Source organism: Fringilla coelebs (assembly GCF_963513975.1).
Source record: "Fringilla coelebs genome assembly, chromosome: 2".
NCBI classification, from domain to species: domain Eukaryota; kingdom Metazoa; phylum Chordata; class Aves; order Passeriformes; family Fringillidae; genus Fringilla; species Fringilla coelebs.
Window position 1 is genome coordinate 112800753 of NC_140029.1, and position 25945 is coordinate 112826697.

The 25945-nt window shown below is 37.8% G+C and overlaps 1 protein-coding gene across 6 annotated transcripts in view; it reads left to right on the top strand.

Annotated features, from left to right (window-relative positions):
- Positions 1–23078, top strand: part of DCAF6 (DDB1 and CUL4 associated factor 6) — a 74456-nt gene extending 51378 nt beyond the window's left edge. For 5 of the 6 annotated variants that reach the window (XM_084223689.1, XM_084223691.1, XM_084223693.1 and 2 more), the window contains 9 exons: positions 62–167; positions 2072–2187; positions 2941–3024; positions 3165–3486; positions 13687–13825; positions 16788–16944; positions 18452–18540; positions 21036–21141; positions 22630–23078. In XM_084223689.1, the coding sequence (XP_084079815.1) occupies positions 62–167; positions 2072–2187; positions 2941–3024; positions 3165–3486; positions 13687–13825; positions 16788–16944; positions 18452–18540; positions 21036–21141; positions 22630–22694 (1184 nt within the window). In that variant the 3' untranslated portion in view covers positions 22695–23078. The remainder of the gene's footprint in view (positions 1–61; positions 168–2071; positions 2188–2940; positions 3025–3164; positions 3487–13686; positions 13826–16787; positions 16945–18451; positions 18541–21035; positions 21142–22629) is intronic. The other variant, XM_084223690.1, reaches the window with a different exon arrangement.
- Positions 23079–25945: the final 2867 nt, after the last annotated feature.

Sequence of the window (25945 nt, forward strand, 5' to 3'; positions counted from 1 at the left end):
TATAGCAACTTTATGTAAATTTCTAATGGCTGTTCAAACTTTATCAACCCCATATTTACAGAGAGTGATAAGCCACGAACAGGAACAGGTGAACCAGTTTTAAGTTTGCACTACAGTACCGAAGGAACGACTACAAGCACAATAAAACTGGACTTCACTGATGAGTGGTAAGAACAAGCTAATTTTGGTTTTGACTAGTTCATGATTAGCACATATCAATAACACTTGTCTAGCATAGCTATAAATTATTTTTCCTGTGGTTTATGCCTATTTTTAGGTGTATCTACACAATTTGAAATGGCTGTAGTCTTAATGCATTCAGAACATAAAATAGGCATACTTTAATGTGAAATTTATGCAAGAGACTTCTTTTTTGTGTATTTACTGTGAATCTCTATAATGCAAACATAATTATTCTGCAAGAGAGTCTTTCTGTGACTCAGTTCCTGAGTGGTAAACACTGAAATTGCCACATTTTTAGCCACTCTTAAGTGCTGTGGCTTTAGACACAACACATGCACCTTGCTCACAGTTTGAAAACTTAAAACACTGGTTTTTGCCTCCAATATCCAGCAAACTTTGAAAAAATTAGTTTTGCTATGATGCTTTTATGTAATTCTGCAGTAAGTCAGCAAATTCCATGGAGTTTGGTGGTGGGTAGTGTGGTGTGGGTAGTGAGAGGAAGAAGCATTTTCTGGTAGGACAAAGTTGCAAGTCATTGTCAGTTCAGAGGCTGACTAAAAACATTGCTGCTGAAGAGTGGAGCAACAGGAAGAGGATGTAATTCCATCTGACAAAATTATGCAATTGAGAACAAATAACAACTCACTAATCTGAGAATTGGAAGTTATGAAAATAAAATAGAAGAAGACATGTAAATCCTCCGAGTCAAAAAGATATTTTACTGTTTAGGCTGTGATTAGGTTTATAGAGAGATGAGACATAAAATAGCAAAGATCCTCCACCAGGTGTCTTGTAGTACCCTTCCTCTCTTGCCATTCAGAAGCCACCCTGAAAATTCTGGATTTAGAAGAAATACTGAAAGGACTAACAAAAACTTCCCTACAGCTTCCAAATCCAGTAGAGCAATGAATACACAGAATTTTGCTCATCAAGAGGAGTGAGAGCTCTGATTTAACATAAGACATAAAATTCCTGAAGTCTAGACTGCATTCTCAAGAATCTCAACTAAGCATGATCTGTGCTGCTTCTAGCAATGTAGCTTATTAAATATTTGCTAATAACAAGTCAGAAGATATTTCTAAAACGACACTCTAAATTATTGATAATCCTGCTTATAATTGCCTTTTTTTCTGCTTTTGTTATATGATTTGCCTGAGTTTTAGGCCACATCACATAAGAGAGCTCAGCAACAAGACCTCATTTACTGAAAGTTTTTGTTAGAGAGTCTAAAACCAGGAATTTCAATTACATTCAAGATACATTTTACCTATTTCCTGAGTATTCATTTTCCATATTGTAAAGAGAAATTGGTGTCCCACAATAATTTTCTAAACATGAATGAGGAGTAAATGTCAAATACCAGCTTATAGTGAATCTTGAGAAATAACAAAATTTTGAGAACTGAAAGTCCATACCTTGAAAGCTACAGGAATGATAATTAGTGGTGAAGGACCTGGAGGCTTTTATCTGAATCAAATTTTTAATTGAATGGGATAACATTATTTATTAGTGCTCAGTTGATAGCTTGTCATACCTCTAATAAGATGATCTCTGATTATTTATAAATCTAAAAAGTGTGTAAGTTGTGAAACAAAGCAAATCCTTTGGAGTTCTTACAATATTTGGAAAAGCAATGACAATATTCATTAAAGGTAAAAAAAAGATAGGAAGGAGAGAACAGGGTTCTGTGATGCAGAGGAATTGTGTGGGATGAGTGGCAATGGACACAATAAAAGAGAATTTTGAAATTGCTGAGAATTGGTTGTAACTGCTGCCAGGAGCTCTCTCTTTACTGCAGTGAGATAAGGCTGTGCTGTTGCAATGATCTTATTTATTTATGTATTTACATGATCCTAAATGTTTTTCTTTTTTTGTGTTATGTTGCCAGGAGTAGCATAAATTCAAGCTCTAGAGGGAGTGGAAGTCATTGCAAAACTGAAGGCCAAGAAGACTCTGTAAAAACAAAAGCTTTGGATGAATCAGGGCCTGATGGGGAAGAAACAAGTAAGATACATTAGGATTTCTAATGCTAAGGCAAGAATTCTGCCCTCCTATGTCCCTGACTCCCATTGCACACACTGGGAGACTCATAAGTGCACATGAAGGTGAAACAGAGCTATAATAAAGCATTAATTCTTTTAGGGAAAGAGGACACCAACCTGAGATAGCTGCAATAAATATAAACATTAACTTACCTTGTCTTTAGTTCTAAAAACATTATTCTTCTTAGGGGCATATTGTGCCCCAATTTGTATAGGAAAATAGAACAACTGCACTTTGCAGTCATAAGTGAGTGCTTGGAATTTTGTTACATTTCTTTGAAGCTTTCACTGTGTTTTATTAAATGTGTTTGTCTTGCTCAGTTCATTGCCAAAAGGACAGTCAAATCAAATGACTAGCTCCAGAGAAATATTAAAACTGATAACTTCAATTGTCTTCAGAAATAATAGTGTCTGTATTAAGAGTACAAATGCTACTTTTGCTGCTAAAGTTCTCATAGCATAGGCTTTTAAATACATTAAGGAACAAGAAATGACTAAATTTTTCTTAGTTAGTGTTGACCTGGTCAACTAGATAGGTTTATATATACTGATTTTTATGTGACTGATAGATGAGATTTCAGTAGAGACATTGACTTTGGAGTGGATTGCTTGGATTGGTTTCTTCTAGGAGTGCTGGTGTCATTTAGACTTGCTTACATTATAGATGTGCATCTAATTGCAATCATGTGGTTTACCATTAAATTGCTTAATTTAGGGGTTCCTGATGAATCTCTCAAGGAAGATGCAAGTGCTGAAGAGCTGAAAAATACAGATGAAGCTGCAGAGAAAACAGAAGCAAGTATGTATCTGTACTTTCCAAGTAGTTATAGGAAAGAGTAGAGAATGAAATATTAACTCAGTTTGCATAATTTAACTTTGCTGACCATTTCTAAATGTCATTAATGGTGCAACTTATTTTCCCCAATATTTCTTTTTTAGCAGTATCAGATAAAGCTGCTCCTGAGCACTCTGGAATTCAAGCAGAAAAAATCGGCCCCAATGCTGATGCTGTCTCTGGCAACGCAGAGGAAGAAGCCTCCTGTGAGCAGGGGGCACCCCAAGACATTTGCAGGCAGAGCACTGACCCCAGTGCCACCACGCCGCTGGCCAGCGAGGAGCCTCAGTCCCAGCCGGAATCCTCGGGGCTGGCGGCTCCGGACGAGGCCTCCACAAGGAGCTCGGCCCTGCAGGAAACCGACGACAGCGATGACGACCCTGTCCTCATCCCGGGGGCCAGGTACCGAGGAGGCCCTGGGCACAGGTGAGGCCAATACCTGTCTCTGCTTGGCAAAATGCTTCTTGCTTTTTTTTTTTCTTTCTCTTTTCTTGTTTATTTCTTTGAATGAAAGATCGAGAAAATCAGCCCTCATGTCCTTAATGTTGTTCTTTGACAACTGGCCAAGAGCTTGATGGCTGAGTGTAATTTACCTATATGTAAGATATGCACAGCAGCATTTTCCCTGCAAGCCAGGAAGGCTCTTGCAGATCTAATAAGCAGATCTAATACCTGCTTATGCTGATCTCTTGCTGAATACCTCGGTGCTAAATATTGGCAGTTTATTTGTTATTATTCTCCCTCTAGTCATAAGTATAGAAAGTTCATAAATTTGGGGACAGGGACCTACATTTTCTTTCAGTTGTACTTTAGGTGTTCTTATTCTGGCAAAGCAAGAGCTTTTAACTGCTCTTGTGCAGCAATGGTGTGTTTGTAGTACATATATTAAAACTGATATGTTCAATTTTTCATTCTTTTTCTCTGAAAGAGAAACTGTTATCCTTTTCCTTTCCTTGGTTATTAAATATTACTATGTATGTCAGTTTTAAAAAAAGGTAGACTGGCTGTTACCATGAATAAAAGATGCATTTAGTAAGCTTTGTGCTTTTTTTATATGAAGAGCTGTACATACTTGTTTGATCATTCCGTAAACTGAACCCTCAGTTTGCTATTGTTGGTTTAATTCCTTTGTTCACTAATTTCAAAACTATAAAATTATTTAAGCAACACTTCTGTTGTTAGACTTCATACAATACCATTTTACTACCTTTAGATGCAATTTAACCTCATGTCACATACCTTTGCTTTACTCCTGTTCAAAGACAGTGCTATTAATTTCTTATGCTAGCAATGAAGATTTTTCACAGGAATTTACAATATGTATTCATTAGGAAATGAGGAAGAATTTAATGGCTGTTTCTAGAGAAGGTTTTGAATAATTTGCAGTTAAAATAGAAATCATAAGCCAGCACATTGTCAGTAGTGGCAAAAAGAACAGTCAGTGGTTGTTTATTACAAAGCACAAGTAATTCTGCTCACGAAATGACAGTTTTTATGAAGAAGCCAATATACACAGATTCTGTCTTAACCCATTAACTTTCCATGCAGTACTAAGTATTTGTAGGCAGATATGGAATGGCAGAAATATTTTCCCCTGCAGAGCCAATGTTCATTATGATCCAGTGATGGAAGAGCAAGCTGTGAAAAGCCCTGCAATTTTAATCCCATCTCCATTTTCAAGCAGGATTCATAGCTTCTCTTCATGCAACATGTTGTCTCTACGATGTAATAGTTTCTGTAGCAATGTGATAAGAATTACACTTCCAGGTATCACACAGCTGTTACCATTTGCCACTAGTGGGGACATCCTAAATGAAGTTACAATTTATCTGACATGCTTTCTTTCCTCTCTGTGAAGTGAGATTTTTTCCTGTAACAGTTTAAATTTATCTCCTAGGAAAGATCATTCAGCTAAATGAATGATACCATTAAATTCCTTTATGCAGTCCCCTGCTCCCTTATTCTCCCCCCAAATAAAATCTCATGCTTCGTAGTCAGTGTTGGTTTAGGATTTCCTGCAGGCTTTCATTGCTCAGGTTTAATGCCTGACCAGATCATTTTGTTCTGCTGCTGTGTGTGTGCAAGCAGTGAAGTTTTCCAGTTTAGCTACTGAGCATTATATTCCCTCCTATTCTTCAAATTTCAGGAGTTTCCAAATGCACTCTGAGATACTAAGGAAAAGTAAGACATCCTTTATGTGCTGAAAGGAATTTGAATTTCCAGAAAGGAAGCAGACACTGATGGTCCTAAAAGCTATAGCTCTAAGCCCTCTTAGTATTTATCTCTCATATTAGAGTGAAAGGAACTGGAAGTTCTCTCTAGTAGTACTATGGCAGTAATTATAGCCTAAAATCTCTTTCACAAACTGATCAAATTTATATAAAATCCCCCATGTCCCTTACGGAGTAGGAAGCTAACTCAAAGCATTGCTTCTACCTTGGGTATACATGAACTAAAATTGGTCATTTTGTTCTGTGCTAACATTCTGTTTTGATTAAAATAATTTTTCATGCCCAGTGCTCATCATTGAATGATGTTCATCCTGTCCATTTTCAGGTTTTGTCTCCTTAGACTGAGTGTCAAATTTTTCTCACTCTTAGCAATAAAAATTCATGGGTTTCTGCCATCATGCTTGTTTCTTTCTCCTCTTCATGTTTCACTTTTTGCCTGAATGTGGTAGCCCAGCCCCCTGTACTGTTTGGGTTTTGCTGGAATAATTCTGTGGTTGTTACTCTTGGTTTAGAGAGGATTCTGTGAGCACAACGAGCTGGGGCTGAGTCCTCCTCCTCTCTTGCTTGCCACTGTTCCAGTGGGGGCTCATGGTCAGATGCAAGCCCTGCACCCTGCACTCTTCCCTACTTTGCCATTCCTAATTCATGAGTGTTCCCTTTCACTAGAAGGAAGCTTAGAGGTGTATAACTCAATTTCATACTGCTGATTTTCTTTTTCTCAAGGCCCTACAGTCCCCTCTTATTATAAGTTCCCCACCCTCAATGTGCTGCATGATTCCATTCCTACACCCTGCTCAAGGACCTGTAGCAATACATGGCACAAAATTGCCTGCTAGTCTGGGGCTCCACTCCTCCAGGATGCTTTCTGTAGGCTTTTTCTCTTTCCTCAGTAAATTGTGTTATCTAACAATTTCTTTACTAAATCTCATTTTTTCGAGTTTATCTAATACTTTACTTTCCAGTGTGTCATCTTATAAGATAATTAATTGCATTAATATCTGAGTAATAAAGTAGATTTTTTTTCTCTGTAGAATACTTAGGGGGAGCTGCTTTGGTCTTTTTTTTGTGGGTTTGCTTTTGCTGTGTTTTATTTTTTTTTCTGAAGAAGAAAGACTAGCCTACAATAATCTACCTTTTGTGAACATAGTTTTTGTAATGAAGAAAAGAATTTTCATTTTTCTATAGGAAAAAAAAAATTTAAAAAAGGCTGTTGTACCCTTCTGAGACAGAATGCAAAATAAAGTTTGACTAATAAGCCTTTTCCAATATGTAGCAGTACTGGCCTTGTCTACAATCAATTCGTTTTTCTTTAGGCTGTGTTTTCTTATAAACCAAATAGCTCTTGTTTCCATTGAGGAAAATACTGTACAGGTGGAGAAATTCAGATAAAGGAATCTGTCTGAGTCATTTTCCCACGCTGAAGTACAGTTTTCTCCACTGAAAAAGAAGGGTAGATTTCTGATTCTGTACTCTGAAATCATGATCTGTAGCTTCCTCTTAAGTAAAAAAAGTGGCAGAATTACCCTTCTAATAGCTCTGTTAAACAGAGTTCTAACTAAATGGAGAACTTCCTGTTGCATCTCACCTTATTTTTACTAAGATTCATGTAGATTTCAGATTTATTAATAAATATGGTTTATTTTTGCAAATTTAATTGTACAAGGCTTCCATTATTTGAATATTATTTGTAGTTGTAATGTTTTCAAGCTGAGGGTTTGATCTTTTTCTCAAATAATCTCATGTGGTAAATACTTATAAATCTCAAAACATAATGAGGATAGGTGGTTTCTCACCAACTAACCCAAAACTGAGCTATCAGAAAGAACTGGACAAAGTCTTCACTTACTTTAATATTTTGAAAAAGACTTTAAATAGTAGCAGCAAAATGTGGAGAAATGCCATGATCCTTTGATTGACTGGCTAAATCAGCTGCATGTTGACTAGGAGACAGCTAGGAAGTGTTTTGACATAGAAGGACGTTTCTTTAAAAGAAATAATTGAGAATGTGACATCTGACTTTTTTTCAGCAGCATTTCTTAGCCACTGAGTATCACTGTAGGAATGGTCTTCACAAGTGACTAGAAGAAGCTAAGCAGTTATTTCATTTTTTCATGTTGTTGGGCCAGTCAATGTATGCTCTTTTTAACAAAATGGATAAAGTAGTGCACAGAATATTCTAAAATGAAAAAAATTTAAAACCCTCTTCTGTATAGCAGAGCAGTTTAGCTAGACACTCATCAGAGTAAATAAACTTCTGTGCATTTTAGAGAATCCCCAGGAAAAGGTGCCTTCTCTGACAAATAAGACAACATATGCAGGTCTTTCAGTCTGGACATATGCAAGGGCATGTCTCCTTTAAAACTTTCTGGATCCAGTAAGTTTAGTTCAAACAGAGGGTGGTACCTTGTAATCAGTGGGAGGGGGGAAAAAAAGAAATCTGTGCAAAATGTTCTTCATGTACAGAGAGTGCAGTTTTTAATGGATTGATCTTAATTTTCACAAATTAGTCAAAACAGCTCTCTGAGGGCTGATTTCCTACTTAAATGACTGAATTAATTTTGTTTGGACTTTGAAGTCGATCCGAGGGCGGAGGCTAAGCCTGGAAAAAGCTACAACTAGCTTTAACTAGTAGGTTAAAATTAAAGAAATACAAATGTAAAATGGAAATGATGATACAGCTGCTGTGATCTATGAAGAGTTACTGCATTTTATAACTTTAATTTTTGTACTGTTATATAATCTGAATACTATTTTTGCTGAAATGCAAGTAGTCTCATATACTGACTCATACACTGGGAAGGAGCCTTCTCAGTTGGAATTCATAGAGCACATTTTGTAAGAGATGCTAACCTTTGAAAAACATGGTACCTAGCATTTGTGAATGACTTCAGTTGTTATTCCCTTTACTAGATATAATATCAGAGGAACAGCGATAGGTGATAGAATAATGAGGTAATTAATTATTTTATTCCTCCCCTCCTCCTTTTTATTGCCGTATATTGGATTTATCAGGTTCTGGTTTTTCATATCTAACTGGCATTTTAAGAATTGCTGTACTTCAAATGCTATGAATTACAGAGCATATTGCTTGAGTTATATTTAGCTGCATGTGTTGCATGGAAATGGAAAAGAAATGGCAGTGTATACATTTTACAACCTATTAACATTTTTATCGTGTGCCATAGAAATTAATGGAATTTGAAAAGTGTGTAGCTTGTGAAAAGAAATATTCCTTTCATTTTTTTTAATTCAGCTGCTGAGGAACGAGTTATATTTGCATGGGCTACTGCTGACTTGCTTTGTCTGGTAGTAGAGAACATCCAGTTCTGGACAAAAATATAAGACTACATGGATCAAAAACCATTTATATTTTTTGCCTGAACAAGGTTATGGAACTAAGCATAATTATTAGAGCTATATTGGGTAAAACACATTTAGAAAGATAGATGCTAAATTTTACACAATATTGCTTTTAATGAAGTTAAATGAAAAAAAAATCACATAATCTCATATTCTTCATTGAAAAACTTGAGGGAAGCAGTTGTAAGAACATATAAGGCAATTTGGGTAATTGTGTTTGGCCACATGCTGTAAGAGGGAGAAATTATCTGCTGTGATTTCAGCCAGAGGCCACCTAGAGGGGAAAGGGCCCAAAGTTGTTGCAATGATGAAAATTAACATCTTGGCTTCCTGTGGCTGAAAAGGCAAAGGTGCAGGATGAGGTTCCATAAAAGACTTAGCCTGAGTCCTCTATTTTAAATGCCTCCAGGAAAATGGTGCAGATCTGTATTTCTTTGTCTTATATTTTCATCTTAGCTGCAATTGGAATACCTGGATTTAACTTGTCAGCTTTCTTAGAGGTTTAGGAATCTTTGCTGTTTGTACTCAAAATTTTACAATAGGCATTCTTTCTATATTCAGCATGCTTACCAAGGAGTTCTTTAGCTCTTCAGCACAGCCCAGGGGAATATTAGTTTCATATTGCTATAAATTTAATATAAAATAAATTATGCATTCAGCATAGAATGTTTTATCAGTCTGTTTTTCTCTGCTTTTCATCATCATTCACCAGCATATCAGGTGAAAATTCTTAAATATTTTGTAACTGAGAATAGTTTAAACATTGATTGTGTTTGAAAGCTGGGAAATTAACTAGGAGGGCATTACAGTAAATGTTTGGTTTTGTATGATCAACAGAGAAATAACTTGGGCTTTAGGGGTAGTGTCAGTGTGCTGTCAACAGGATGGTTTTGCCTTTGGTGTTGAGCTGTCTTAATGCTTGAAATTTTACAGCAGCGGTAAATCTCTTCCACAGGTTCAGAGGCTCCTAAAGGAAGTCATCAATATCAGAAATATAATCAAATGTTGGCATTTAGTATTAATGTGATAGTATAATTCCAAAGACAAGCCTTTGGAATTCTCGGGCATCGGTGATAGCTGGCAAGGGGATTCCTTTACAGGTTCAATGAAGAAATGCCAGACCTGGATCAAGGTTTGCTGCAGTGGTTTAGATACACACACAAATAATATCAGGATCATGCAATGCCCTGAGTTGCAAGGGACCCACAACAGAGTCCAACTCAATTGGACACCCCCAGGAATCTCACCATGTGCCTGAGAGCATTGTCCAAATGACCATAAGGCACTTGAGAAATAAGATCTAAGTTAATGGTTATAAGCCTTAGGTTCTCTGCAATTGTTTTGGATAGAGATAACAATTCAAAGGAGAAGGTGACAACAGGAGTGGATAAAAAATTAGATGTTAACATCAGAGAGCTCAAGAGAAGGAATCAGGGTTTCTGGTCCTCAGCACTGGTCCAGTGGAAGATGTCTCTGCACCTGGCAGGGGCTTGGGGGACGATCTTTAAGGTTCCTTCCAGCCCAAAGCTGTCTACTGTGAAAAACAGACCATGTTTGTCTGTGTGTGAGTACATTTGGAAACTTGGGAAGTGAAAAAAATCCTCAGTACTGACGGAATCAATACTGAGCTCAATATAAGTGCAGAGCTGAGACAAGAGGGATGGAGCAAGGAAGCAGGGAGACGTGAGCTCTGCACCCAGCTGAGCTCAGGAGACTGACCATTATCAGCCTGGGATAATGGTGTTTGGAAGAAGCAGGGTTATCTCAGGTACCAGATGAGTTTTATGGCAGCCACTACATTACTGTCCTGTAACAAACAAACCAGGTATTTAATTGTGCAAATTGTACAGATTCTTGTTTTTAAAAAAATCTTCGTTATGCTTCCGAACTTCTAAATATACAGAAAACACCCTATGTGACAACTTATATATTTTAAGACTTAGCTTATGTGTATACATATTTTCCATTTCTCTCCATTTATAATATATAGCTGTGGATCAGTTTGCATCACAGGATTTTTGTGGGTTTGTTTTTTTTTTGCCTTGAACCTATGTTTAACTAAAAAAAATATGGCTTCACTTCTGAATCCCTACTCCATTAATCTTGGGCTTAATTTAAATGGACTTTTGATAATTAATTAGAACTATTAACTTTGAGAGCTTTAAACCTGGCTGATCATAAGGGGGAAAGCAGTGCTCTGTGAATACTTCCTAGAACTGTACCCATTGTTGGGGTTGCTTGAGGAGTGCCAACGCAATGTGCATAAATTCCATTGTCTGACATTTTGTCCTTGGAAGAGCAGTGTGGAAGGGAAGCAGCAGCTCTCAGCCAGGCTCAGCTCAGGCTGACCTCAGAACAGTTCAAGTGGCACAGCACACTTCTGTACCCACTGATGCTTCAAGTGATGAGGCTGCTTCTGTGTTTGTGTTGGCAAAGACAGGAATTGCTCATTACAAATACAAATGAAAACAGCTATGTCAGATTTTGAAATTCTTGCACCTATACTTAACTGCAGACTTTCTATAATTATTTTTATCAACAAGTAATATCTCTCAGAGAGAAGGCTTTTTCCTGTAATGTTCTTTGTTCTGAAATATCACTAAATTGGGCTCATATTTATGTTTTCTGGAACAGACTTGCCTCTGCCATGTTCTTGCTTTCTGCAAGGCTCAATCCCAGTATGACAGTTGTGTGTGCTTGGCTGCCTTCTCCCTGGTGAAGGTAATCATTGGCTTCCAAGACAATGAAATAGAAATCCACTCCTGCCTTTTAAAATGAGGCCCCAAATGAGGAGGTTAAATTCAGAGCTCCATTTAGTTGAAAGACAGTTTTAACCAAAAGTTGCTTCTGTGCTTCTGCTCTTATTTAAAAATGCATGATTCTGATTGCTGAGTAGTATTGAGGTTTTTTTGTAATGTCTGCATATTTCAGCCTAGGGAAATGGAGAGGAGGAGATCAATTTTCATAGAGATGTTTGGATGAAAAATTGTGCAAAAAACTACTTTGCTTTACCAATTAGCTACTTTAATATCATCTTGTATTCCCAAGACTTATTACTGTTGTCCAGCAAGTAACCCTTCTGAAACAGCAGGACAAGTCTACTGCTCTGTCAGTCCTAATGATGTTTAAATTCCCAGCCTCTTCACTGCACATCTTTAATAAATTAATGTGAATAAATGCACCAAAATTCTGAAAAGGAATCACAGTAAATCATAGATGCTTTTACTTTCTCATACAAACCCCATCTTTTTTTAAAAGCAAGTAAAACCCAAATCTGCACAAATAATGGTTTGAAGTTTCTGTAAGTGTTTGATGCAGCCTATCATGTGTCTGTCACCCTTTTTCCTTTATGTAGAAGCAAACTGGTGAGGAGAATAACTCAGTGATCTTTAAAGCACAGTAGATCAAGAAAATAGGCTTCTTTTTTTACCCCTCTGTTGTGTGAAGATGTTGTGAAGAACCCTCTTAAATATGTTGAAGATTAAAGTTGAAACTTGGCATATTATAAGGAATAACTAAAAACATACAGTGTATGTATTTACTGCAGTATAAAAAAGATGAACCAGGAAATTGTCTGAGGATTGAAAAGATAGAAAACTCTCACCAAGGAAGTGGTAGTAGTCTACTTTTTCTGGTGCTGTTTGCTAGGCAAGCATCTAAGAAACGTATTATAATAATAAAGAGCACACTGTTAAGTGGATCTATGGACTGGTGCTTTCAAAACTCTTCTGTTAAAAAATATTTTAAAAAATTAACATTTTTTTTTAAAGCTTAGCTGTATTAGGTGATCTGTCTTAGTAAAGCAGTGTGTAGTTTGTTGGTTTATTTGTTTTTATAGTAAATAAATTTGCATTAATGACTTACATTCCTTTTCCTTCTTTTGCTTAGCTGTAGCATAACATTTATTTCACCTTAACTTTTTGGTGCAACTTTCTCCTGTGGCAGAAAATGGACAAATATCTAAGCAGATCACTGGCTGAGAGAAGTAGTTATGGGATAGATCTGGTAGGGTTTTTTTCTGGAGTAGAGGACTTGTTGCTGGAGTCTTCAGGATCAGTGACTAAAACACTGGAAAACATTACTTAAAAACAAGTTCAGGTTACTTTCTACCAGCAGTGTAGTGAGATTCCTGGATCAGTTTAATTTTTAGGATCATATAAATTGCTGAAAAATTTCACTCCTTGCATTCTGCTAAAATCTGTACCTGCTTCTTCTTGAGAGGGACATTCCCCTTGGACTGTGTTCAGGACCTCAAAGCTAATAAGGACAAGGAATGACAGAAGAAAAAGAACTGACATGTGACTGGTCATAGCTGGAATTATGGGGATCTGCAAACTGAACAGCTAAACAGGAAAAATTTGACACCAAGGTCTTTTCACAGATTAATTAAAAAATTAAGTTCCTGGAATTAAACATCCACAAAACAAATTACATAATTTGGCTTTTGTTTTTTCCTCTGTTATTTTAGGAAATCTCCAGCTGTAAACCTTACTGCTACCATATGGGATAGGTGTTTCAATAATTGGTCTCAAATCACCTTTTCCTTAGTAGGAACTTCTTAAAAGCTGTGTAAATCTTGAATCTTGTCATAGAGAAATACTGACAAGAAATACATTGGACAAAATCTTATGAAAAACCAAATCACACTGAGAGGCACATTAGATCCTTAATGGCTTTTTAAAATTTAAAAACTTCTGTTCTGGCATAGATTTTTTTTTTTCACTTCAGAATTTTGCTACCTCAGTATGGGTGGAGGATGAAAATAAAATAGCATGTGAATTTTGCCAGCAGCTGAAGTTTGTTCTACAGAGGGGGAATAAAACCTGGCATCACTTGACATTCCACTGTCTTGCATGCTATTCTTGTTGTAAGCCAGGATGGAAAAAAACTCACGTCTGTAATTTTACAGTTGGGATTATGCTGATGTCTGTGTCAAACTCATGGAGAATGTGGTGGAGTGCCTAATGATGATGTTTGGGAGCCCCTTGCAGTGTTTGGGGAGGGGCTCTCAGTGCTTCTCTCTCTGGATTCACAGACGATCCGCTGTGGCCCGCATCCAGGAGCTCTTCAGGAGGAGGAAAGAGAGGAAGGAGATGGAGGAGCTGGAGACGCTGAATATCAGGCGCCCCTTGATAAAGATGGTTTACAAAGGTCACCGCAACTCCCGCACCATGGTACAGCCTCTGGGGCTTGGGGGCTGGGGGCTTCATGGGCTCACCCAGGGCAGCTGCCCCTGCTGGGCTTGCCAAAAAGGATCTGGGGATGCTCTCTTAGCACTTTGGATTCTGTGTTCACTTGGAAGGCACAGAATTTGCTCTAAATGAAAATTAAAATGAGTGTGGCTCGTGTCACTGTGAAAGGCATTTAAATACCCCTGAGTTTAAGACTCTCTCCCCTTAACATCCGTTAAAATTTGGGGTATTTTTCTTCTTTTTCATTTTCTCTCTCAGTTTATGTGGCAAAATGTGCCTACCTTCCAAATTATGATTTCACCCTCACTTTCTCTTCCAAGCTGTTCAAAATTATTTAATCTTTAAGTTTGAAGAGCTTGGAAGGGAAAGTAAGGATTAAATCAGAGTTTTGAAGAACCTTGACATCTCTGAATTAAAAAAGGAAGGAGTGCTAGTTATTGAATTATAATTTAGGTACTAGATGCCTCATCTTTTTCACACAAAAAAAAATCCTGTATTTTAAGAAAAATGCAGTTATTGTGTTTGTAAAGAAATGGTACATGAAAAACAGATGCTACTTTCCTTGCTATTTCTTCTTTTTTGTTTTTGCAATATTTTGAAGATGTGAAGTTCTGAGTTCTAGGTGGTATTTTGCAGAACTAGCTGGTGTGTTATTTTGCAGCTGATGTGAGGAGTAGTCCCTTTACCCCAAAAAAGCCATTTTCTAGGGTTTGTGTGAATAGCTTTGATTACACTGGGAAAAATGCTTGACTAAATACATATTTCAGTGTACATAAGCAACAGGGTTTAGAATACACTTTGATTAATGACAAGGAGTTTTGCACTGTATTTCAGAAATGGATTTGAATTGATCAAACCCTGATTAGTTTAAAAGTCCTGGCATCAGGCACTTTGTGGTTAAAAGATACTAAAAGTGAGTTCATCTAAGGCTTAATTCAGTCTCTGTCTGCATAGCTGTTATTATATAGATTATTTTACAGATTTTGTTGTTTGGTTTCTTGGGGATGTGGGTTGGTCTTTTTGCTTTTGTTTCACACAAGCACCTATGGCAAGGAATGCAGAGAATGAAAGAAATTGTAATTTTGTTTTCCCTGTTGGTCTCTATGGTTGCAAACTTCTTTTTGATCTGCTGGTTTGAGTAATGCCCTCATTCCTGCAAGGCAAGGGCTAATGATATTTCCCTTTGAAATTTTTATAGGAGACAGCTTAAAAAAGCTTTGTTTCCTACACACCTGAGCAGCCCAGGGATAAACTTGTGTTGTCAATTACAATTATATATATGTATACAATTTTTACATATACATTCATACACATGTGTGCATATATATGCATATATAGTGAATTGAGGTTATGCAAGCAATTGGAATCATTCTGGTTCTTCCTTACTTTTGAGAACATAATTTGGCAATCCTACATTTTTTATAGTCCTGCTTTTAAAACAGTGACTGTTATAAATGTTTGAAAAGCAAAATTTTTAAATGTGAATTTCAGTTCCGTTCATTTTTGTGGTACTAAAATAAGATTTTATGAGCATTGAGAAGTATGAGTAAGAGAATACACAGGACACAGGAAGAGATCATGATTGAAAATTAAAATAGAAAATTAATTTTTTTATTATTGGGGATAATCTAGATGTAACAGGATAATGAAAATATGTATTAAAAGGACCTATAAGACAAAAGCTGCTGAAAGATTAATACATTGGAATTCATTACAGGAATGCAGGTTCTCTTGTTTATTTTTAGACATTAGGATGACTTTATTGCACTGACTGCAGTCATTGGGACATATTCTATAGACAAAGATCTACCAAGCCTGAAATTTAAAACTGGGCATACTTACGCTGGAAATAAACCACATATTTCTATTAGCATAAGGGTTCAACTTAGCAGTGAATCTGTATCAAGGTAGCTGAGGCAAAGCACAGAGCAAGACAACGTCTCTCTCCTTCTCTTCAGGACATTTTCTGGGGGATGTCTGCCAAAAGAAAGATAAGGATCCAGGCATGGCCCTCTTTAGAGCCTTACCTGGAAAATAATTCATAGCAGGATTCTGTGTAAATTGTCTCAAACTCAAAATTCTGTCCCTTATGCTGGAGTTACTCCTAAATCCCAAACTGAACTTCCAGCATTGGAAAGGGTCTGTGTGAACTCCAAGCTGCTGCACAGGCAGCTCCTGCTTACACAGGTACCTCTGTTGCCCCTTGTATGTCAATTGGAAGAATTTGTAGGAGGTACTGCTGGCTCTCAAAATAACAATTCTACACACAAGACTACACTTCAGCCTTCCAGGCTTGTTCCTGCAGCACAAACCACCAGGGTGTTGTGGAGCTCTCAGCTCACATCTCGTGACTGAGTTTTCTGGCTGTTGTTGAAGCAATGCCCCTTCTCTCTCTGCCATCCCAAGCCTCTCACCTGTAGAGGACATGGGATAGCAAATTTATATCATTTCACAATGGTTATTTTGAGGTCCTATGCTGAGTAAAATCAGAAGGGATTTCTGAGGAAGGTATCACAAGCTTCTGTCTTGTCTCCTGTTTCTCTGTAGTGGAAAATCCCCCCCAGGGATTAGCCTTTCACAAACTTTAACTTGGCCAAACTTTTCCTAAAATCTCCTTTGCATACCCCTGTCTCCATATCATTTCTGTGACTTTAGAAAGTGACAGATCTGCTGACATTTATTTTCATACTGTTCAGTCTGCCCGAACTTCTCTCTTTCTTTATTTTTTTGCCTGTTTGCAGCTATTTTGCTCTGGAAATCTAAAACTTTTTGAACTCTCATTTTTTAAATCGCTCTTCTTTAAATATTTCCTTTAAAATTTCTTAAATCTCATTTCTGCATGGGCTGAGTTTTCCTTCAGCAGCATTGTTAGTGCAGACACAGGAGTGTGCTTTGGATGGGCTTTTCACTGGCTGGGTCTTACAAAGTTTTGTTTTTCTTGCAGATAAAGGAAGCCAACTTTTGGGGATCCAACTTTGTCATGAGTGGCTCAGACTGTGGCCACATTTTCATCTGGGACCGCCACACTGCTGAGCACCTCATGCTGCTGGAGGCTGACAACCACGTGGTGAACTGCCTGCAGCCTCACCCCTTTGACCCCAGTAAGGGCAGCATTCTCACACTCTGCACAACCAGCTTATCTGCACTAGAGCTTTTCAGTATTAAACTCTGTCTCAACAGAACAATGCAATGGTCAATGAGATGTTGTTCATATTTCCCTGTATAATTCAGATAATGGTGCTTTTAATTTTGCCTCTTACTAATGCCCTTACATCCCTCCTTACGCAAAAATTTATTGAAATCAAACTACTCCTGGCACAGAATTTATAGAAATACTGTCAGATGTAATAAGAAGAATCTCAATTTTTTGCTGCCCTCAACACATAAAATGTTTTCTATGACACTAATGAGGGAAATATGGGGTGGCTGAAATGCCAGCAATACTTGGAAATTATGCTGGAATCTGGTCTTTACTTGGCTCTATTAAAAACAATGCAGTAGAAGTGAGTGTCTCCCTCTCACTGGCATTGTGAGATTAGAATAATTAATAAAATTATTAGAAATCCTAATAATTTGTGGTTAGAGGAAATCCTTCATAGAAAAGATGGACCAAAGCAGTAGAAGGAATCACATGTAGCTGGAAAATCTGAACCATCCTCCAGCCTCTGACACAGTCAGAGATAGTATTTGTGTTTTTCTTTTTTCACAGCTTACCTGGCTGTATAGTAAGAGTCAGCTATTTGTAAATTAGCAAGTTAAGTTGTTACAACAATACTAGGAGAGGCTAGGGGTTTTTCAAACATTTTGCAGGAACATGGAATACCGTCCTACATAGGGTAAGCCTTGAACTTTAAACTTTCTTATTGAAATTGAGTTCTTGTAAATGTCCTGAATAGGATACTCCCTTTGGAAGCACTTTTCAAAGTGCCCTGTAGCTTTGCTGATGTCTTGTTGTAGTGTGTCACACTATGAAGGTGTCACTAAGAGAGCCCATCCTCCTTCTAGGACAGTTACTCTTGTTCAGCTTCCCAGTTACTGAGAGCTTTCTATGGAACTTTAATTCCTACAGTGGCTTTTGTGCAATGATCTAGAGAATGTTCTGCAACTTTTCATATTCTTCATACTTTATTTATAAGAGAATCCAGTTCATATTTATATTTAAATATCAAATAAATTTACATTAAATTCACTGAAATGATGAAAGGTACACTTGAAATTATCTTGGTTCTGCCTTTGTACTGGGTCTACAAATTCTAAAGCTTTGTTATTAAGGCATATACTTATCAGCAGAAATGCATCAGTAGTGGCTGGGTTTGCTCTTACTTTTTGCTTCTATCTTTTGTATATCTTGGTGATTTTTTCAAATTTAAAACAGGGGGCTCTTGATGTTTGCATTTGTTTTCTTCATATCTCTACAGATAGATTCAAAAACAAATAATCTATGGAGCAGACCTCATGTGGAGACTTAGTAATTACAAGCTCTGTTCAGCATGAGATCTGACATTTGCAAATAAATGCTTCAAGTGAAATATTTTTCTTACATTTAAGAGCAGAAAATACCAATAAACAAAATGCATTTAATTTAGAAATACTGTTATTTACTTCTAGTTCTGGCCTCTTCGGGTATTGATTATGACATAAAAATTTGGTCACCGCTGGAAGAATCCAAGATTTTTAACAGAAAACTTGCAGATGAGGTAAGAACCTTTCCTCCTTTTTCATGTTGTATCTCTAATTCTATAAAAGCCTTGGTACAAATTACTGATATTGAATTAGCAGAGTTATTTAATTCTCAACAAATGAGCTACAAATAAAAAGCTGCCCTTCAGAACAGCTGACTTTCATATCCTCACTCAGCTCTCCTAGAAATTATATAACATGATCTGCTAATATGTACATGAAAGGAGTTGAAAGAAGTGTGAATGCTCAGATATAGAAGGAAAACTGGTAGGAATTAATAAATGAACATAGTCCTGTCTCTAAACAATTAAATGAAGGGAAGATGAAGGAAATGAACTGAAGGTAATACAAGGATATACAGAACAACACAGAGTAGAAAAATCAATCCTATTAAATATTCAGTGGCATAAAAGGGACTTAAAGGTTAAGATTGCACATGGGGACTTCATGGAATAAAGCAAACATTGCAAGCCAAATCAGTTATAAAAGTCGAATGTGAAGTTATGTAACTCATTATTTCCATGTTGCCCTCAGAGCAATAACTGGATATAGCAACTGGCCTGGGGTGACCATATAGCTGACTGCTGAATAATCATATTTGAGTGATTTACATAACACAATGTATCAAAAGGTTATATGGTTTTCTATAAATAATATTATAGGACAGATTTAGTTATGGGGTGGTCAGGTTGGGGGCTTTTTTTGTGAAATCTCTTGGGCAGTACAAATAGAGAAGACTGGGGATTTTTTAAATAATTTATTCTACTCTGTAGTAGTGCTAAATATATTTTAAATGAACAGAAACACACAACCCTTAGCCGCCCCACATCCTTGAAAAAACCCAAAACCATCCTCTTGTGAGTTTTGAACCTTTCCCATTATTTTATCACTGAGTGAAGTGACACTTCCTTGCATATTGTGTGACAGCTTTAGTCATGACATGTTTTGGAGCCTTTGGACTTTAGAAGTATTGCTAAACATACATGTGTGCTAAAATTATTGTCCTTTAGTTCCTTCCCTTTATTTCTAATAATTGCAAATTATTTAGACATTTAAGTTATGGGTTTTTTATTAAAAATTTAGAACTTGCAGAAGAATTTACTGCAGTGCTATTTGTAATTTTACATGGTTTGTTTTTTTAATTTACTCCCTGTATTGACATACCTATGTAGGGGATGGGAGATGTTCATAGCAATAAAATAGTTTTCACTGTGTTAAGTTTGGCTGGAATAAGTGTCCAACATACCTGAACTGAATTTTCCAGAGGAGGGGGAAGGTCTGAGGAGAAAACACTGTGTTTGAGGAAAGTTCCATATAGATACAGAAATGTATTTAAACATTGAGAGGTCATGACCTTAGTGAATAGGAAAAGACAGTGGGGATAAGAACAAACCTCTGAATGGAGAAAAAGCCTCAGCACCAGGTTGTCAGGGGGATTATTGATGATGCATGCAGAAATATGGGGTGAAAGAGGAATAAAGAGCAGCCTGCTGCCTTCTCAGTTTGCTTCTGTTAGGGAGGGATCAGCTGTGCCAAGTGTATGGCAAACAGGTGAGAATGACAGAAAAGAGGTGCTTTGATTGGGAAGGGAGAAGAAACTGCAAACGTTTGCAAGAACATGTTCCTCACAAGAGGAACAGGCTTGAAGAGTCTCAGAGAGAACAAGAATTTCATTATTTTTATGTCTTACAGCAACTGATCTAGGAGCAAAGACTGAAAAATGGTCATAACTTGTCTCCACCTAAATAAATTTTTGTGCTTAATGATAACAAAAGAATATAGTCTTAAAGCTGAGACAACCTAAAGTGTGGGTTAAAATTTATGGAGGAAGAAAGAAGTATGGCAAGGACATACCATGAGGAAGGAATGAGAGAAGAGAAATAAAAGTATTCATTTGTAGATTTTTTTTTCCATAAAAATGAGACAGTAGGAACTGGCTCTTTCAAGTCATTTAGAGGCAAGCTGTAGCTCTGTTTACAAAGAATTATGGAGCTAAAGAATGTTCCTGAAGAGAGATAGAAATGGCTTGTGTTCCTTGGATTTTCTCCAAAAGTTTCAAGCAGCATGAAGGTAGGAGTTGAGGGTAACCTCATCTCTTTTCCTTCCCACATTCTTGGCCAGCACTGGTGCTAGAACTTTGTTCTCTACAACAGCTGCCATCTGGAAACAGCTCTTTCTATCATCAATCTGCTTTACTTCATGAAAGATTTCCAAAGTTTTTCTTAGTCACTCATCTTAGTATCTGCCATGCATGTGGACAATGGAACCATGATCTTACTAGAATATTCTTTAGACAGATAACTGGACACCTGCAGACAGAGTCCACTGGCTGACTTTTCTTACCCCAGACAACAGTATTCATTAGCAATTATTAAAATATTGCTTCCTTATGGTAATTTTGGACTCTGTAAAATGGCTTTTGCATAGAAACTTTGTATCTACAAAGCTCTATCAATGCAGTGTAATTCTGTGTTTATTTCTCATGCTGATCTTCTCCTTTCCCTGCCTTCAGGTTATAACTCGTAATGAATTAATGCTGGAAGAGACCAGAAACACCATCACTGTTCCAGCTTCCTTCATGCTCCGAATGTTGGCTTCATTGAATCACATAAGAGCAGGTGAGAGACTTCTGAAGAGCTTGTCCACAGCACTGGTCTGTGAAAGAGCAGGTTGGCTGGGAAATCATCAAGACCTTCAGCTGGCTGTGGCTGTACTTGGGGTTGGTGAGAAGATTCAAGGGTTATTCAAGGTTCTTTTAATAGAAGTACTTAGGAATTGCTTCTTCAGTGTGAGACTTGCAACATGTTTGAAGCTGTTATCTCAAAAAAAAGAGCAAAATATATTTTTAGATGTTGAAAAATAGTCTCTTCAGGAGTGATCTTTTCAGTGAGTATGATGGGAAAACTTTTGGGGAGGACTGGAATGAACTGTAAGATAAACTGGCTGTGATTGTGGGAGTTATCTAGGGGCAAGGGAAGGTGTGAAGATTCAGGACTGTGGGAGGTACTGCTGAGGCTGCTGGCAGCTGTTCCCAGGGCAGCAGGATGTCCCTCCAGTTCCCATGGGGCTGAAACTGGTGATAAGAGGGTTGCATGGAAGAATCATCACTGGGAACTGGATGTTGGTGCTGGAGAAGCTGAGTGCAGTGGATTGACCCTGAAGATGGAGGACAGTGGAGAAACATCACACACTGTGTAGGAAGCAAGGAGATGAAGTTTTGGGAGGCTGGCATGGTATATGGGGCAAAAACCTAACAGACCTGTAGATGAAGGTGAAAGTGATGGGAAATACTGAATATGGGGACTCTGGCTGAGCAGAGCAGTGCCTTGCAGTGGTGAGGTGTGAAGGAGGCTGTGCTGGGTGACAGCTGCTACTCATCTCTCACCTCTGGCTGCTCTGTGAGCCCTGGGAGCCAGGAGAGTGCAATGTGTCCAGCCCAGCGCTGCACCTCCATGCTCCTGTGTTTCCTTCAGTTGCCATTATCTCTTCTGAGTGAAATGCTAAAAGAACTGCCCAACACTTCAGTTACAACAATTTCAGCAAAAATCTGTTATGGCTGGGTGGAGTGTTTCTAAACCTGACTGCATGTTGCTTGAGAGATTGGTCTTGAGCAAGTCATGTTCCCTCACACATTCCTGTATTTGCTCTTATCTAAATATTTGCATGAAAAGGCACTTTTTCTGATGTATTGAAGTGACAGGCAGTGATCCCCCAGTTTCTGGATTATTCACATTTCTAACTGTAGCTATTGTAGTTTCAGCTCCCCAACACAGCACTTCTGTCCCTTGTAGTCACCATCTCATTTTAATGTTATACTTGCATTCATCTTTTCTGAGCTGACAGCCAGTCAGCAGCTACAAGGTTTTTCCTTTTGTACACAGATTTTGCTTTCATGCCTGGAAATCCTTAAAGGCATTTCTCCTTTTCTCCTTTCTTGTGGTAACATTTCTACCCACTCTCTGCTGTAAGTGCACACAGACTTTCTTCTACCCTAAAACCCACAGCCATATCCCATTGTGTAATAGTCCAGGGACACAGCATGTAATAAATATTTATCAGAAAAAGAAAATTTTGCAAGTTCTTTTTACTAAATCTGTGTTTTGCAGACCGATTGGAAGGCGACAGATCAGAAGGATCTGGCCAGGAGAATGAAAACGAAGATGAAGAGTAACCAACAGTTGTGTGTGAGCCCCTGGAAGTCAATGAAATTTGTATAAGACATTAATTATATTTTTCCTTACAGAGCTTTAGTGCAATTCTGAGGTATTGCTTTTGGATAACCTAACCTTTTGTTTTTTTTGAATGACTGTGTGCATGACTTGGGGAGAGTGTGCAAGTTAAAATAAACAAAAATGTTTTTAAAATGTTTTGCCATGTATGAGGGGTGCTAGAAGATGCCAAGTGCAATATTTTCCTTAAACAGCAAATGTGAGAGCTTGGATCAATGTTTTAAAGTAACTTTAATGATAGTAAAAACGTTGGTTCAAATAAATTTCTATACCTGCTGTTTGCATGTTTGTTGCTTTCTAATTAAAAGATTTGGTTGTTTTATGTAGTTTTCTGGTTTTTCTTTGTGCAGCGATTGGTTTATCACCTTGTAGCTACAACCACATTGCTGCCTTTGCAGTATTTCCATTCTTTCTTTCAGTGTTTATGAAGTGACAAATACAATTATTTCTTGCAGTGAGCACTGGGGACTTTTAAGACCCCGTGTCTCTTAATTCTTGCATTTCCCACACTTATGTAAGCAAAAATTATCTCTCCCTCAGTTGTATAATGTCACTTACCACTCCCTGTGCTTGGGTCTGTAATGCTGGTGAAATAGTTGTATTTTATGATAGATCTGTGAGTCTGCCTTTGCAACAGCAGCAGGTACATCTTAATTTCCACTGGATTTAGGGAACATTAATTTAAAAATTCCTTTGCACTGTTTCCTAGGAGTAGGAAGGCTGTTTGGGAAGGCTGTTCAGTCTGTTTTATGTGCTTTACTCTAACCTCTACAGATTTCTGGATGGCAATGGGGAAGAGAAAGTGAAGGAAGGAAGGTGGAGCAGTGGAAAGAGCTGTTTGCTCAATGGCAGTTCTTGCCAAGGATGGCAGATGCTGACAGGCTCCATTGGGGAATACAGAATGCTGGGAAGAATTCTAAATCAGGGGGATGAGGGTACTGGAATTTCATTACCCTGCAGACATTAAAATACACTTTCATCACATGAGCTGCACAAACTTTGCTGACATCAACAAAAGGAATTCCCGACACTAAATAAAAAAGAACATTAGCACATTCTGATGTCCTGATTCACAGTGCAGGCAGGCTGAAGGGATGCAGGGAAGGAATAAAAAGGGGAAACTAAAACAACTGAAAGAGATAAAGAGAAATTTGTGAGGGAGGAGAAATGGGAATTATATGGAACTCAGATGGCAGTAACAGTGAAGACATTCCCTTGGGCAAAGGAAAAATAACATATGGGGAGAAGAAAAGTGTGAGGAGATGGATAAGGGTGGCTGGGTGCTTTCCTTGTTTGTTTTAAAGGAGCAGTTAAAAAATCATTGAAAGTGATACAGTGAAGAGAATTTGGCAAAGGAGAAAATAACTGTTGGGGAAAGAGGTTGTTGGAGGGAGAGGGTGCTGAGAAGAATGGACACCTCAAACACTGGAGTGCTGTGAAACCCAGGAAACTTCACATCCTGAGGAGGTCAATGCAACAGAGAGGGCATGGAGATCTGCTAAGTGTTTGATATTTACCTAACATCAGAAAGGGAGAGGAGAAAATGTCATGGTAAGGAAATGGAGTGAGAGGAACAGCTAATATGGATATCTGTCTTTTCTGGTGGAATAAGTGGCCCTTCTGTGGGAGAAGGGAGCATAACTATTTTTTTCTCATGAGATAACATTTTAGTCAAGCATGTTCAGATCAGTAAGAAATGAAGGAATATTTTATGACTTGTGGTGGATCTGTTTGGAAAGGGGGAACACGTGCTAAAGGAGTTTAGCACGATTCAAACCTTGCTGCTCATAGCACTGCACTGAGCAGTGTTTTTCTATCACGTGTAAATTAAGCTTGAATTTTTATAACAGGGGTTCTGCTCTCATTAGATTAAAAAAAACTATACAGGATGTTCTAAGGTACAGGTATATCTAAGGTGTTTAGTGTATAGATAAAATAGGATTGTTTGCTCCACTGCTGGGGCTCCTGAGCAATTTTGTGAATGAAATAGAGTAATACACTGTTTGATGCAGTTGGGTTCTCGGTAGTTGATTTTTGAGGTAATTTCTTCCAAAATTACCCCTAGTGTTTCTACAGAAGCCTGACTCTTCTTATTTAGAAATTATTAGTTTTCTGCCTTGAAAATAAATTCTTCCTCAAGTAAGTATATGGAGAAGTTAGCTTTTGTCTTCCCCAGAGAGGTTTAATAAATCACTGTGTATGTCTTTCTAAAAATAAAAAAGCTGCTTCTGCCACTTTTGCTTTAGTTATAGCAATTGCCAGCAAAGAGCATACCAACAGCAATAATCTTGTCTTTTTTTCCCCACAGTTCCCCAGTAGGCACGTTATTCCCAAAATGGCCCTTATTTCTTCAAAGGCTATTATTATATTAGCTTTAATTCCTGATGCACAGCTGCGGGTTTACTGATTAAAAGTAGGATTTAATCTCAATAAGGAAAAGAAATGTAATATCTGGAGGGTTTTTCAAATTTCACTGACACTTTTCAGGCAGTTTTTCTAAAATGAAGATCTCTGGAGTGTTTGGGTTGGCTTTTTTTTAAATTAACATTTATATAATGGGCTGAATCTGAGTTCCTCGAAGCATACAATAATAGGAGCTGTCGGCAGAAATGGGGAATGCTGGCAATTCCAGAGTTTGCATCTGCAGAAGACTGTTGGAAAATGTTATTCAAATATGCAGAGAAGTTAATCAAAGCAATAAGCCCCCCCAAAGCCTCACAACTTGAGAAGGAAATCTCTGCTTGGGGTCTGGTTTCAGGCTGGGGCTCAGAGGTGGGTGGTGCTGCTGGAGCTCCCTCTAGTGCCCCGTTCCTGCTGCACTTGGACATATCCAAAACGTTTATTGTCTAATAGCAGCCCAAATTTAATGGACAGGATGGTGATAAGGATACAGGGAGCATCTTCTCCTGCTGTGACGATTGCACATGCACTTCAGCACTGTCATTGCTTGTGTGCTGGGAAGAGCAAGGGTTTGGGTGTCACTGTTCACTTCTAGGAAGGATATTCTTAACACCATTGCAAAGATCAAAAGGCACATCTCTGATAAGTCGCTACAATTCCTGGTAAATAATTTGGTGTCCTGAAGCTTGGGCAAATGGTCCCTGTAGGACACAATCTCCTTTAAATGACAAAGATGCTGAGCTTGTTCAAACCACTCTGAGTTCTGCTCTTTGTGCTTCCCCTGATGGAGGAA